Source organism: Scyliorhinus torazame, chromosome 6, assembly GCF_047496885.1.
Source record: "Scyliorhinus torazame isolate Kashiwa2021f chromosome 6, sScyTor2.1, whole genome shotgun sequence".
Taxonomy (NCBI): domain Eukaryota; kingdom Metazoa; phylum Chordata; class Chondrichthyes; order Carcharhiniformes; family Scyliorhinidae; genus Scyliorhinus; species Scyliorhinus torazame.
In genome coordinates, this window is record NC_092712.1 from 191375765 (window position 1) to 191391866 (window position 16102).

Below are 16102 nucleotides of genomic sequence, written 5' to 3' on the forward strand. Positions count from 1 at the left end.
TGAGTGAGAGGTCTCTTTAGAAAATGTTTTATGTTCTACTTCCTGTGGTATGCAACATTCATGTCTGTGAGTTACAGAAGTGACTTGGACACAGTTCCCACAAATGCCACCAGGCCTGGGCAGGTGTAAAGGAGCTGTCTTGGATGCCATTAGCTGAGAATTCACCTCATCCCCTGTAATGAAATGTTTAGCTTCTTCTTGGTATACTCTCATACCAGCACAGGCAAGATCCTTAAGTCTGCAATTGGTGGATAATGAGCCACACGTAATGCAGAAGGAATCATTTTCACATTCACCTGATGGCAATGAAACTGGTCAGACTCTATAATAGACAGGAAATCCATTATGTACCAGCCTCCCCGAACAGGCGCCGGAATGTGGCGACTAGGGGCTTTTCACAGTAACTTCATTGAAGCCTACTTGTGACAATAAGCGATTTTCATTTCATTTCATTTTCATATGTCAGCTAACCACCCAAGCAATGAAGATGAAAATGATCACGGGTGACTTGTGAACATTGATCAGTGAAGAGAGGACGTTTCCTTTAAGGAGGTCAATTATATTCAAAAAACATCTCTCTCAAAATAACATTGGCAATCTAAATACTGTGTGGGTTTCACCCCACAACTCAAAAAGATGTGCAGAATAGGTGAATTGGCCACACTAAATTACCCCTTAATTGGAAAAAAGAATTGGGTACACGGAATTAAAAACAAAAGGCAATCTAAATAGCATATGCATTAAATAATAAATAAATCAGTAGTGATCCATGCTCCACATTATCCTAAGTGGCATTCTAGATGGAATGCAGTGCTCACTATAATAGTCCACTATTATCGCATTAGATTAGAGACAAAGCAAATATTAATGTGACCTGATCAATATGAGTGAAGCAACTTTATAACCCATTACCCACTAGCGAAACATCAGCCAGGGTGCCAGGCTGCAAGTGCCATGGTGCTGAGGTGGCATCAGCAGTGCAGGGTGCCACCCTTCCCAGATACCAGCCACGTGGAGACCTCCGATCACCTGGGAGACCCTCCCCCCCCCCACCCCGTGCCATTCTGTCTGGTCCTGTGTGTGGGGACCAGTTCCAATCGGCATCCGGCTGGGGTCACCTCGGTGAGGCCAGTAGGTCCTGGGAGTGGGTTCAAATTGACATCAGCAGCATTTAAGTGCGTTTTTAAACAAAGTCTCGCTCGATCTCATGAGGCGTAACGGTTGCCGGGAATCCCAGGAGAGGCCTCTGGCAGCATTTACCAGCTGCGCCCGCCCCGATTCCAGCAGAACGTGGCCAGTAAATTGCGCCCTAGATTCAGTGATTTAGCCTCCACAGCATTCTTTTGTAGAGAACTCCGCAGGTTCACCACCTTCCGAGTGAAGATGTTTCTCCTCATCTCAGTCCACCATGTATCCTTGTTCTCAACTCCCCAGCCAGAGGAAATAACATCGCTCCCTTTAGTCTGTCCAGCCCTGTCAGAATTTTATTAATTTGTTTTGCCTTCCTAACTTCTTGTTGCACCTGCATGCTTGCTTTAAGTGATTGGCGCACTTGTCCAAAGAATTCCCATGGAGTTTTACATGACACTGTCAGCTGAAGATCAAATAATGCAATGCTCTCCAGAGGGCCGGTGGGACCTGTGTAAATAAGGCACCCAACAGTGAGTATCCCAGATGATTCAGAAGGAGAAGTCATTAAAAGCCTCACACAATCTGAACTAGTGTCAGTTGGAATTAATTGGGCAGGATCCTCCGGACGACAGCCATCTATTTCTCGGCGGCGCATCTTTCACGTGTGGCAGAATTCTCTGCTCCCACCATTGTCAATGGGAATTCCCATTGAAGCCAGCCACCCACTACAATCTACATTAAAGAAGAAGCCAGGGGCAGCACGGTAGCATTGTGGTTAGCACAATTGCTTCACAGCTCCAGGGTCCCAGGTTCGATTCCGGCTTGGGTCACTGTCTGTGCGGAGTCTGCACATCCTCCCTGTGTGTGCATGGGTTTCCTCCAGGTGCTCCGGTTTCCTCCCACAGTCCAAAGATGTGCGGGTTAGGTGGATTGGCCATTATAAGTTGCCCTTAGTGTCCAAAATTGCCCTTGGTGTTGGGTGGGGTTACTGGGTTGTGGGGATAGGGTGGAGGTGTTGACCTTGGGTAGGGTGTGCTTTCCAAGAGCTGGTGCAGACTCGATGGGCCGAATGGCCTCCTTCTGCACTGTAAAATTCTATGATAATCTATGATAAACCCCTTGCAGCTGGGAAACCCAACGTGTGAGGAGCGCTGCCTGTGGGATCAAGAATCCCACCACTAGCGAATGGTCGGGGAATTCAGGGCAATGTCACCAATGTCATATTAGGGTGGGATTCTCTGTCTATTCAGGCCAGGGGAGGCTCCCAACCTGCTGCAGTGAATGGGAGATTTGGTTGAGCACCAGATTATCCATCGTCGCAAGCAGCAGTAGCAGGGCAGACTCATCATGGAGAATCCCGGCCTAGATATACAAAGAGAAATAAGAGATGGAAATGTGGGGCAGGATTCTCCGGTTCACGACGGCGAAATCGCGTTCGTCGACTGGCCGGAGAATCAAAGTTTGCGACAAATTGGGGGCGGCGCCGCTTTTGCGATGCTCCAAAGGATGCCGCGTGGCGTATCGACAGCCTCAGGACGTTGCCTCAGGATGCTTCGCCCCCGACTGGCCGCATTCCTGACGGCGTCGGTTGCATTTGGTCTCATCAGTCGGGAACTCGACGTGGCGGCTGTAACCACAGTCGGGGGAGGGCCGATCCGCGGGCAGGTGGGACTTTGCCAGGGGCTGGGGGGCACTGTGAGGGGGGTGGTCCGGGGTGGTGAGCTGGCCAAATGGGGGGGGGGCACTGTTTCGCAGGCTAGGTTCACGAGCGGCCAGCGCCATGTTGCATGGATCGGTGGCCGTTTTACGCCATTTGTTCTGTCGTAAAACGCGACCGTTTCCATGCCGGAGTGGGGACATAGCCTCAAAATTGGAGAATCCAGCCCGTGATCTACTGATCACACTTTCTGCGTTTATTCGTCTTTCTCAACAAAAACCATGTGAATGGATTGGTAGGGGTGCAGGGAATTCACCCCTTGTCTTCATAACAATGTACAGTCCTAGCAAGTTGGTGAATGGTTTCTTCATAAGTACAGTGAGTACACTGTTAGCATCATCAATACATTCACAGACAACTCTGGCTAACTGATTGGTTGGGTATGTTGATGTTTCCTATGCAGCAGTGATAATACCTCAATAACACTTCAATGGCTACCAAGAACTTTTTAATATCCTGTTTCAAAGTAAATCTTTTAAGTTTTTTATTTATGCATTAATCCTTTAGTATAGACTAAATCTACATAAAAGCAGTTATCTCTTATCCTTGAGAAGCTTTCATATGACAAAGAGGTCTTGTGGGTGTCAGCTTGCACTTGTACAATAAATTAGTTGGAGATATTTTTATTCAGTTGCATACACTTTGTGCTTTCACATTTTCCAGAGATTTCACACCATGGCTGGTGAAAGAGGTGCCCAGCTGAGTGGTGGACAGAAACAGAGAATTGCTATTGCTCGTGCGTTAGTCAGAAACCCAAAGATTCTTCTGCTGGATGAAGCAACATCTGCCCTCGATACTCAGAGTGAATCTGTTGTGCAAGCAGCACTGGATAAGGTAAGTGGGAATGAAGAGAGTGGCTGTGAAATTTCATTGGTATTCTTATCTAAAGTTAACTTCAGGAGGTTTAGGGATCAATTTCACACGATCAACAGTGATTCAAACTTGCAGGGAGTCCCAATTCTTTTACTAGACCTAGTGATATACTAAGGCAGACTTTTATCTGTTTCCATAGCTAGTTCTTCCAGGAACAGGTCACTAGTCTGTCATCAGAACTTGCAGGGAGAGGAGTTTAGGGTGGCATGGTGGCATAATGGTTAGCACTGCTGTTTCACATCACCAGGGGCCCGGGTTCAATTCGAACTTGGGTGACTGTATGTGAAGTTTGCATATTCTCCCCGTGTCTGCGTGCGTTTCCTCCGGGTGCTCCGGTTTGCCCTCACAGTCCAAAGATGTGCAGCTTAGGTGGATTGTCCATGCTATATCGCCCCTTAGTGTCCAATGGTTAGATGGGGTTACGGGAATAGGACGGGGAATTGGGCCTGGGTAGTGTGCTCTTTCGGAGGGTTGTTGCAGACTCGAGGGGCCGAATGGCCTCCTCTGTACTGAAGGGATTCTATGATTCTATCAGAACAATACAGAAAACCGTAGGCTCCAGCAAGGACTGCCACCACCAGGAGTGCAGAGAGGATATGGAATTTTATTCCCCATTGCCACCATGATCTGTTCTGTTGTCTCTCCTTGTGTTTTTCATGGGCGGGTTGCAGAATGGTGGTGTAACATGGGTCGCCGAAAGCGATCTCCAAAGATCATAGAATCATGAAATTTACAGTGCAGAAGGAGGCCATTCGGCCCATCAAGTCTGCACCGGTCCTTGGAAAGAGCACCCCACCCTATCCCCATAACCCAGTAACCCCACCTAACCTTTTCGGACACCAAGGGCAATTTATCATGGCTAATCCACCTAACTTGCACAACTTTGGACTGTGGGAGAAAACCGGAGCACCCGGAGGAAACCCACGCAGACACGGGGATAACGTACAAACTCCGCACAGACAGTGACCCAAGCCAGGAATTGAACATGGGAGCCTGGAGCTGTGAAGCAACTGTGCTAACCACTGTGCTACTGTGCCGACCTAAATCCTGACCATTTCTCCCCTTGTCTCTCTGGGTAAATTCTCAGTGCAGTATCGTGTATGACCACATGAGACTGATTTAGAAGCCGGAGCCCTGGACTTTCTTGTCAAGCGCCTTGCGACCGGCGCCAATGTGCACATGCGCGGTGGCTTTTCCTTCTCCGCGCCGGCCCTGACGCAACATGGTGTAGGGCTACAGGGGCTGGCGTGGAACAAAAGATGCCCCCAGCCCAAGAGGCCGGCCGCTGATCGGTGGGCCCCGATCACGGGCCAGGCCACAGCAGAGGCCCCCCATCCGGGGGTCGGACACCCCCCCACACCACCACCAGGCCACCCCGGATGGATCCATGCCGAGGTCCGCCGGGTAAGAGCAGGTGTGAACGGTGCCGGCGGGACTCGGCTTTAATTGCATGGCCGCTCGACCTATCCTGGGCGGAGAATCGCCGCGGGGGGCCCCGTACTGCGGCTCCCGACCGGCCCTGTGCCGGCGCCAATGCCGCCGATTCTCCGCTCTCCAGAGAATTGGCGGACCGGTGTCGTGGCGCAATTCGCGTCCCAGCAATTCTCCGGCCTGGCCCCGGGGTGAAAGAATCCCGTCCGGGGTGCCTGGCCCGCTAAGTAGATGAAAATGGGTTATTAAGACCCGCTTGCTCGCATTTGCATTATCCCGCAGGCACGCAGAGGTGAACCTCAATTCCACTGCTAGCAAAGCAAACGGGTACCATTTTTCCCCGACACCCGATTCTCCGCTGCATTGGGAACCCTGCTACCAGTGTTGGAGAATTTTGTTCTATCCCAGGCAGACTTTCCTGCTCACTTTGTGACCTTTGTTGTCAGTGTCTCTTTATCGTTCACAAAAGCTCTCTCCCACATTTCCTCTATATAGTCAAGCCTTTATTAAGTTGTTTTTAAAGTCCCTGCCCTCAGCTGCACACATTCAGCTGCCCACCCTCATTTTGCGCCCGTGCCCACCAGTCAGCCATTAGTTGGCCAGCCAGCACATTAATCGATCTCGACTGCTGATCACGGGTGGGAGCAGATTTCACATTTGCGTCCGATCCTGCCGATTTTGCTCACCTGACAAGCTGAAACTTCAGGCCTATGACAATGCTGCTGACTGGATAGCGTATCATAAAGATTGATAAAGATTGAACATGTGCGAGGTTCCAGCTTTAGTGTAAAATGAAAATGGTGTTGTCAAAAATGTGTAATTGTTGCTTTAACAACTATCTTCATAAGCGTTTTCCTCATTTACAATCACCTGGAACAAAACAGCTACACCATGTTCAATGTGCCAGTTTCCATTTCAAGTGGAAGTAAGACATTGATCAAAGAACATGAAGGCACCAATAAATATAAAGCTGCTCAGACAGCACATGTTAACTCAGGTTCTGCTGCAATTCGTTTGTAAGGTGAAGCCAACACGACTTGCACTGTCTGGACAATGAACTCAAAAACACATTTTCCTCAGCAGCTTTATTCATGAACAGGGTCAGAATGCACTTCCATATAGTGACACCGGATACTAGTTTGCATTTGTAACATACATAACTTGTAACATGAATGCTGCTGATAACCTTTTACCCTGCAGTGCTGCACAATATAGATTTACAGTGTGGTTACCTTCTATGCTGTCACTCTGTATCCTTGCATTCAGTTTAGAAAATGTAATTAAAAAATGTAAGCCCCACCAAGGTTAAATTGACATTTATTTTGACGGGGACATAATGTCACACCCGGGAGGGGGTGGGTGGTCTCCATAAAATCCTGATCTTGATCACTTTAAAATTACCCTCAAACTTCCAAACTGTCTTGCTCCATTGTCACTTTCCTAACTTTCTATTTTAACAATTAATAAGAATAATCTTTATTGTCACAAGCTGGTTTACATTCACACTGCAATGAAGTTACTGTCAAAAGCCCCTAGTCGCCACATTCCGGTGCCTGTTCGGGTACTTGGAGGGAGAATTCAGAATGTCCAATTTACCTAACAGCACGTCTTTCAGGACTTGTGGGAGGAAACCGGAGCACCCGGCGGAAACCCACTCAGACACGGGGAGAACGTGTAGACTCCACACAGACAGTGACCCAAGCAGGAATCAACCTGGGACCTTGGAGCTGTGAAGCACAGTACTAACCACATGCTGCTCACATGATGTGGAGATGCAGGCATTGGACTGGGGTGAGCACAGTAAGAAGTCTTACAACACCAGGTTAAAATCCAGCAGGTTTGTTTCAAATCACTGGCTTTCGGAACACTGCTCCTTCCTCAGGTGAATGAAGAGGTGGGTTCCAAAATCATATATATAGACAAAGTCAATATGTAAGACGATACTTTGAATGCGAGCATTTGCAGGTTATTAAATCTTTACAGATCCCGAGAGAGGAGTAATCCCAGGTTAAAGAGGTATGAATTGTCTCAAGCCAGGACAGTTGGTAGGATTTCGCAAGCCCAGTCCAGATGGTGGGGGGTGAATATAATGCGACATGAATCCAAGGTCCTGGTTGAGGCCATACTCATGTGTGCGGAACTTGGCTATACGTTTATGTTCGGCGATTCTGTGTTGTCACGTGTCCTGAAGGCAGCCTTAGAGGACGCTTACCCGAAGATCAGAGGCTGAATGCCCTTGACTGCTGAAGTGTTCCCCGATTGGAAGGGAACATTCCGCTCACATGTCAGTGCAGTCAATGATTCTCTGAAATCTCCTTTTTTGTTTCCTCTGAACATCCCTCTCTTAATCATTGTTGCATTGAAATATGGATTGACTGCACCTTCTTTGAGTCCAATCCATTCTAACCTGGGTGTCCTTGGCTCCCTCAATCCTTCCTCCTTTTTACAGCATATAAGCTTTTGGAATTCAAGCATGACTCACCTTATTCTCTCTCCGATTCTTTTCAACTTGGTGCCTTTTACTGTGGGTTTGAACTACAGCTAGATTTCTCAATTTACAAAGTAATTATATTTATGGAAGTTCCCATGAGCGAGAGGATATTAAAAGCTGTTCAGCTTCAAACTGTCTATGAATGAACAGCTAGCAGCTTTATGATAAGAATGTTGACTGACGTGACTCATGAATGCCAGGTTGAACTTTGTGCTTACTCAAGATTTGGGCAGGATTCTCCGGTCCGCCAGCCGCATGCTTCTCAGCAGTGCACCATTCACTGGTGGTGGGATTCTATCTTCTTGCTGTTTGTCAACGGGATTTCCCATTGGAACCATCACACACTGTCGTGAAACCCTCCAGCAAGGGTGCAATGCCAGCGGGAAAATCGAATTGCATGAACTGGACATTTCAGGCCACTATCACACAACTTTTCTTGGGGGAATAGGAATCAGAATAGAGGGCGGGATTCTCTGGTCGGCGACGCCGATATCACGTTCGGCGATCAGCTGGAGAATCCCCATTTTCGTCAAAATTGGGGGCGGCGCCTCTTTGGCAATGCTCCGCCCCCTCAAAAACGGTGCACTCAAAAGTACACCGCATGCCATCGGGACGCCTCAGGACATCACCTGAGACCCTTCCCCGGTGCTCCGCCCCCGATGGGCCGAGTTCCCGATGGCATGGAACACTTGTCCTTTTTATTTCTGTGAACCCGGCATGGCGGCTGCGGGCTGAGTCCAACGACGCCACAGTCGGTGGGGTGGAGGGGGGAGCCGTTCGCAGGCAGGGGGAGGGCTTTGGCGGGGTCTGGGGGCACTGGTGTGGGGTATTCCGGGGGTGGCAAAGCTGATTACAGGAGGGCAGTTTTTGGCAGGCTGGGTCCGCTCGCAGCCGGCGCCATGTTGCACGGCGTGGCCGCCTTCATGCAGATGCGTGGCCACTGACCCGGCAATTGTACGGCCATATTCACAGGTAAAGCTGGACTTTACGCTGCATGCCTGCCAGCCCCCCACCAGACTGAGGATCCGTGCAGCTTTGGCGCCGTTTTTTCGTGCACAAAACGGCACTGTTTCCACACCGGCATCAGCACTTAATCATCAAATCGGAGAATCCAGCCCAGGAGTGCTAACCATGGGTGTAAGCCCATTGACACATTCATAGCTCTGCCAAACAAACCAGTTATTCCCTTCTGTTTGAAAAGTTAGCAGATTCAGTATATACTTATGCAATATTTTATTTTAAGAACTTCAGACTTTGCATTCCTATGGGTATAACTTGCTTCAACTGTATCCTGTTTGATACTCTGCATGCTATAAAAAACTAATTCTGCACTTTGTGCAAGCGACCAAAGTTCATTATTTTTATTGATATCTGTATGGTGTATGGAAAAAGGCACACGGGCTACTGAAACTATTGAATATTCCACGATATGGCAAATGTCAGCCCTTTTTCAGTTACTATGGGCATGATGAAACGACCTCGCAGCGCCCAACTCAGTGATGGGACGAGGCCGTTACAGCTCGTGAGAGGCCTCTCAGGAGCGATGCGTTGCGACATTGGGAACACCTCATGAGATCTAACGAGATCTCACAAGACGTTGTGATCTGGATCTCGCCCTCGCTGGATGGGATCCAGATTTACATTTTTAATGAGACATTAGGCTCATTTAAATATGTCGACGCCCGATTCTCCTGAGGTCCAGAAACAAATTCCTGCACCTGAGAGACCTCGCCATGGCGCCGTTTACCACTGATCCAAACAAACGTGGACCAGCCGTAATGGCACCTGGGAGAGGTCTCCCAGGCCATCGGAGGCCCCCAGGTGGTTGGGATCTGGGCAGGGTGGCACCCTGACAATCCTTCCACCTAGACACCTTGGCACTGCTAGACTAGCACCTTGGCAGTGCCACCTGGACACCCTGGTAGTGCCACCTGGGCACCATGGAAGGGAAACCCTGGCACTGCTAAGGTTCCCATGATGCACTGCTATGCTGGCAGGAGCACTGTCAGGGTGCAAGGCTGGCAGTGCCCAGGTGCCAGATTGCCCATGCCAGTGATCGGGCCTGTGCAGCCCTGCCCATATGAGGTAGGGTGAGGGGGGACCCGAGGACACTCTAACAATTAAGTTGAGGCATTAGGAGGTCAGGAGGCTGCGGTGAGGGGGTTGAGAGATTGGGCTTTTAAAAGTTGGAGGTAAGTGCGGCCTCAGTGTGGTATTCCTCTCCGAGACCAAAATAAAAGAGACCCTTTGATAGCGAGGTCATTCTCGGTGCTGCCGGTGCCGAGAAACATCCTCCAATTTGTGTCCAAAACAGGACTCTGTTCCTTGGGCATTAAATCGTGCCCTGTCTTATTTTGTCACTATCATTGCCGAGTAAGGCAAGGTGACATTAGTTTTTAAATAAATAAATTATCCTATTATTTCTTCTGAAAATATTTTAAAACAATTCACATACATAGATTTCTGACTTGTCGGTACTGTTTTATATTGACAAATGTGGCATCCAATTTGTACAAAGCAACATTCTACAAATATCCATGTGATGAATGACCAGTTGTTGTACTTTTAGGTACAGCGTTCCCCAGTACTACTAGACCATTAGCTCCCCCAGTACTACTAGAGAATTAGCTTTAATTATGTGTTCAAGTCCGCAAAGAGTTTCAAGTAGATTTGATGAATTGTACAGAGGTGTGCATCCCAGATATACACACTGATTTGAATGTACATGATGGAATTTTTGATCTTTTAATTTATAATGAGGAAATGAACAATCCTGTGAAATGTGCTATCTGCATGCCGTATTCTGATATGCACTCTCGGTCATTGAACTTACACTGAAAAGGTCAATCCTGATTCTCAATGAGACTTTTTATTGAACTAACACAGTAAACACTGAGTTTGCTTTTCGATAGAGGTCGGGTGCAAGAATGAATACCAGGGTGCCACACTGCCCTGTCCCCGACCACCCAGGGGCCTGGGAGAACCCCATGTACCATTACAACTGGTCCACATTTGTGGAAACCAGTACTAAAGGCACCCTGCCAAGGTCTCCCAGGCACCGGGAGAAATGGCTCAGTTAAATATACAGATCTGGATCACCTCCAGTGAGGCGAGATCCAGATCGAAACATCTCGCAAGATTTCGTTAAATCTTGTGAGGCGTTCCGAGAGTTGCAAATCTCCAGGTTGGGCGCAACAAGGTCGTAAAATCACGCCGCATGTTCTTTCTTCAAACACTAACTGACCTACTTTGGAGTTCCAGCTTTTTCTGCTTTTTTCTGTATTTGGTTTGATAGACTTATAGAAGATACAGTATTAAAACACTGAAATGAAATGCACTAAAATTAGCAAACATATGTTTGGAATTTGAAAAACAAAACCTGTTGGGACTACTTTACTTCGAAGAAAGTAAAGTTCTCACTGAAACGCGAATCGCAATCAGGCGTCCGGCCAAAATCGAGGTCCGTGCCCAGCGCTGATTCGGGAGCCATGCCCCAGTCCTTCCCTAGTGGTGATAACGAAGTTTGCGCCCTGCGCCGTGGGCGGAATGCAAAACCGGCAGTTGCATGCATTTATATGTTGTTTTTTAAAAATTTCCAATTAAGGCGCAATTTAGTGTCGCCAATCTACCTACCCTGCACATCTTTGGGTTTTGGGGGTGAGACCCACGCAGACAGGGGACAAGGTGCAAACTCCACACGGAGAGTGTCGGGGCCAGGATCGAACCCGGGTCCTGGACGCCAGGAGGCAGCAGCGCTAAACACTGCACCACCGTGCCACCACTTTAAATGTGTTTTGCGCATTTGACCCACTATGCTCCGGGCCTTCGAGATGCTCAGGCAGAGGTCATGTGGGCAGAATTTACTACAGGTAGTTACAAACAGGCACAGGGTACCATGGCTGCTGAGGCTGAGTGAGAAGGGAAGCAAAGGTTAAAAAACTTTTAAAAATTGTACCGCTTGCTGCCAGGACCTGGGGGTGCCACAGGGAATGACTTGGTGACAGGTCCGTGGATTTGTGTGTCCCCTTCGGGATTGGGATGGCCTGGCTCAGGCTACCATTGCTGATTGTTTTAAAAGCACCCATTTGGTACACGTTACAGGTCCCTGGCTGCTAACTCTGCTGACTGCTCACTGTGTTCTGTAAATGTTCACAGAATCGCTGGTCATTTGCGAGCCCCTCTGGAAACCCTCAGACCCCAGCTAACCCATCAACAGGATGGGTGTGGCCAAGCTCAATCAGTGACGCACCAGGTGCTGCCACTCCTCAGTGCGCTCATCAGAAGCACAGTCCCACTGCAGGGGAAGCAGGGGAATGGCAGAGCTCACCCCAAACAAGGGATACATGCACCATGGTCCTTGGCACCCTCCCTGGCACACTGTCCCTCTCAGGGCAGATACCTGAACACACTATCAGCTAGCCCACTCCACAGGACCACCAGCTGTCTCCAAGCCATGCCTGCCCACTGTGCCCCTGCTCCTATCCATCCTGTCTCTGGTCACATCCTGCATGTCATACCCAGGACCCACATCACACTGCAGCTACGCTGAAAGCAGGCGTACACTGCCCTGCTTCACCCCGATCTGTAGGACTGCTCACACATAAGCCCCTAAGCAAGGAGGCGATTGTTGATACACCATGACCCTCTCCACCGCGCAACCAGGTGCCATCCTGCTGGCGGGATAACACACAACCCACCCCATGAAGCACTCACAGTCAACCACACTGGGGAAGCAGGGCAGAGGCAGCAGAGCCTATTACTAATATGGGTTTCAGCAGCTACAGGGACGGATGGTGAGGATAGAGGCTCCCTGGTGCCACTCTTTGATGGGGGCAGGGGTACAGTGTGGAAATCAACATACAGGGGGAATGGCTTGGGGGTGGATTTAGGGGAGGCATGTGGAGGGTGGAGCTGAAGTGCAACTCAGGGTCACCATGTTGTCTGTTGAACTTGGATGGACAAGGGAGTACTCATTTTGTTAACATGTCTTTTTTGCCGCAACGCACGGAGGCTAGAGGCAGAGCGCCTGCTCAGGGAACACCCTGCACAAGAGACAGCACGTTAGCATAGTGGGTAGCACAGTTGCATCACAGCTCCAGGGCCCCAGGTTCGATTCCTGGCTTGGGTCACTGCCTGTATGTAGTCTGCGCGTTCTCCCCGTGTGTGCGTGGGTTTCCATTGGGTGCTCCGGTTTTCTCCCACAGTCCAAAGATGTGCAGGTTAGGTGGATTGGCCATGATAAAATGATCCTTAGTGTCCAAAAAGGTTAGGTGGGGTTGTTGGGTTACATGGATAGGGTGATGGTGTGGGCTTAAGTAGGATGCTCTTTCCAAGGGCCGGTGCAGACTCGATGGGCCGTATGGCCTCCTTCTGCACTGTAAATTCTATGATTCTATGAGAGAAGCCTGTCCTGAAGAAATCCCAGACAGGTTGAGGGGGGGAGCTGAAAGGGGCGGAGGAAAGATCATGGCAGTGTTCCAAAATGGCGCCCCATTCTGTGAGGAATCTTTCTTGCTGGGCTCGCAAGCAGGAAAAGACTCTTAAGTGTGGCCATCAGAATCTCTCGGAAGCCAAAAGAAATGCCATTAAATATCTGGGTGTTTCTCGGCACTGCAGACCCCGAGAAACACCCTGCTAAAAGCATCCAAAACTGGACATAGATTTTTCTCGGATCAGTCACGCCCAAAGTCAACATTTCAACTTCTTACCCTTCAGAAATGAAAAATGTGCTGATAAAATCAGAAGAAGGAGGAGAAGACAGAGTGCACATAGACACAGAGGAAATATTTAGTGGAAAGATTGTTAGGGGAAGTAAACAGTTCTATTAGACAAGCAAGAAATAACCATTAATGAAAAAAAAAACCATTAAAGAAAACAAGAGGTGAGAAAATAGGAGAAAGAATATTTTTTAAGAAAGGGTCAGCATAAGGGAAGGTGCTGGGATATACAGTGGGCTGGGATTTTGTAGAGTTAGTTAAGCTTGACAGGCCTTTATAAACAGCAGCTCGTACCTGATTCCCATATTCCCAACCCAAAGTCTGGGGTTTCCAATTTTCACCAGGGCCTTTTAAAGATGTGGGCTAGTTCAGGGCATGGGCCGACTCCCTGCACTCCTGACCTGGATCGTTTCATTGCAGGGATAGGTCCTCTGCAATTTCCATGGAATCAGACCAGCTTTTCAAAGAGCCATTGTCCATGACACCTCAAGGAGTCATGAACCACAGTTTACATGAGGGAACCTTTTGAAAGGCAAATCCATACCCCTTATGCCCTCCATGCAACCTAATGCACACTCATCCAGCTGCAATGGCTCCGCATGCCCATTCATCCACTCTGTATTGAACCAGTGAACCCAATAGTGACAATCCTCCTCCATGCACCATGCCCTAAAAGGTTATTGTCCATCATAGACTTCCATGAGAAATGTTCCACGGTTATACTTGTTAAGTTACCGCATTAGTTTGCCGTTGCATTCCACTGTGTGACAACCAGGGACTGTGCCTGCCAGCAGGCAAATTGGAAGGATCTATAGGATAATGATCAACCTGTTTGGTCATGTTATTGACCATCAGTCCTAAATTGCTGTTTCCAGCTCAGAGGTAGGTATGCTAACGTTGCCCCAGAAGGCATCCACATTTATAATAGGATCTGTAACAAAAGCTTAATAACAATAATCATTCATTGCTAACCTTCCACTTTCCTTTTTACTACAGGATAGCAAAAATGCCAATCATCTAGACACTTTAAAGTATCAGCATTAGAAACTGCAAACACTTGAATCCTCCTCGTCTTGTTAAATAATCTTTATGAATGTCACAAGTAGGCTTACATTAACACTGCAAGGAAGTTACTGTGAGAATCCCCGAGCTGCCACACTTCGGCACCTGTTCGGGTACGCTGAGGGAGAATTTAGGGCGTCCAATTCACCTAACAGGCATGCCTTTTGGGACTAGGAGGAGGAAACTGGAGCACCCAGAGAAAACCTACCCAGACATGGGGAGAACGTGCAGTCTCCGCACAGACAGTGACCCAAGCCAGGAATCGAATCCGGGTCCCTGGTGCTGTGTAGCAACAGAGCAAACCACTGTGCTACCATGCCTCCCATTAACATTGCCCATTAAATAAACATTGTGAAATTGACAGCAGTGATCAGAGTACCAGAGCTATCAACCTAGTGTGTTCTCCTGGGGCTCAGGTGTTTCAACAGGCTAATGGATTTCTGGGCACTCAGCCATAACGTATAATGCGCCTTGCTAAAACCATTGGGGTTGTACCACATCGGAGAAATAGCAAGTGGACGAGAAACACTTCATGGCTGTGCAAGGTTAATAATCTGGGTATGTATAGCCATGCTAATGGCATTATATTAAGGCTTAATTCAATTAGTGAAACACTTTCTTTGAACTCCTTTCTCCTGGCCTCTATATTTGCACCCAAAATTCACCTCGGACCGTAGACCATAGTTTCATTGTTTAAAAGGTTGCCAGGTTGTCTGTTTAATTGAACAGTTTCTCTCACCTTGTTGACCCTGGTGAGCTGCAGACAGTTTGGGAGAACCATGCTCAGATTGTTGAAACCAGAATCCTTAGTTAAAGCGACTAATGGTTGCTTGTTTGTACATTAAAATTACTAAACCAACTGCTTTGCGGAGGTTTCCTGCTGGGATCAGAATGCATACCAGGAATGCTATAAATTAAAGGGATCATGTCAGTCAGGTTTCAAACTTACCAACATTTCCCAGCCATTTAGCCATCCACCTAAACCTGAAATTCCTTTGACTGTACTTTTAATGGAGACAATAATCGATTTGAAGTAAATGTTACGAATAGTTCAATTCCTCTCAGAATAATGGATAGCATTCCATTAGCCTCCTTGATTTGTGTGTTGTACCTGCGTACTATTTCTTTGTGATTCAAGCACTATATCACCGAGATTGATCTGCACCTCAGAATTCTGCAGTTATTCTCAGAGTATTTTAGTAATACTCTGCTTTTTTATTCTTCCTGCCAAAGTGAACAACTTGAGAAGGCAGACAAAGGAGTTTCATATGGTAATATTCACACTGATTAACTACAAGGCCTGTGATACAAAACAATTCAGCACTGTGTATGTAAAATTATGGCCCCGATCTTGAGCCCACACTCCTGTCTGTGGGATCGGCGGTGCGTGCGGATAATCTCGCAGAAATCAGGAAATGTGATTTTCTCTGCAGAGATCACGTTTCCCTATTTTCCCTGTCCCTAGCTGGTGACTTCACAAGATTCAGGCCCACAAAGGGCATGAACCTCATTTTAATCAATTTGAATACATTTCAATGTTATTAGCGGCCCCCTCACTAAATACTCATACTTCACCTACGGGATGTCACTTTGGCGAGGTTGACAACAGGTTTGGCCAGGGTGAGGCAGTCGAGGGGGATCTCTCCGTGGTTACAGTGCCAATCTGTGCCGCGGGGCAGT

General features: G+C 48.1%; 1 protein-coding gene across 1 annotated transcript in view; it reads left to right on the forward strand.

The window, feature by feature from the left end:
* Positions 1 to 16102, forward strand: part of abcb5 (ATP-binding cassette, sub-family B (MDR/TAP), member 5) — a 190218-nt gene that overhangs the window by 89831 nt on the left and 84285 nt on the right. The window contains exon 15 of the mRNA XM_072509204.1: positions 3512 to 3682. Coding sequence (XP_072365305.1) covers positions 3512 to 3682 — 171 coding nt within the window. The remainder of the gene's footprint in view (positions 1 to 3511; positions 3683 to 16102) is intronic.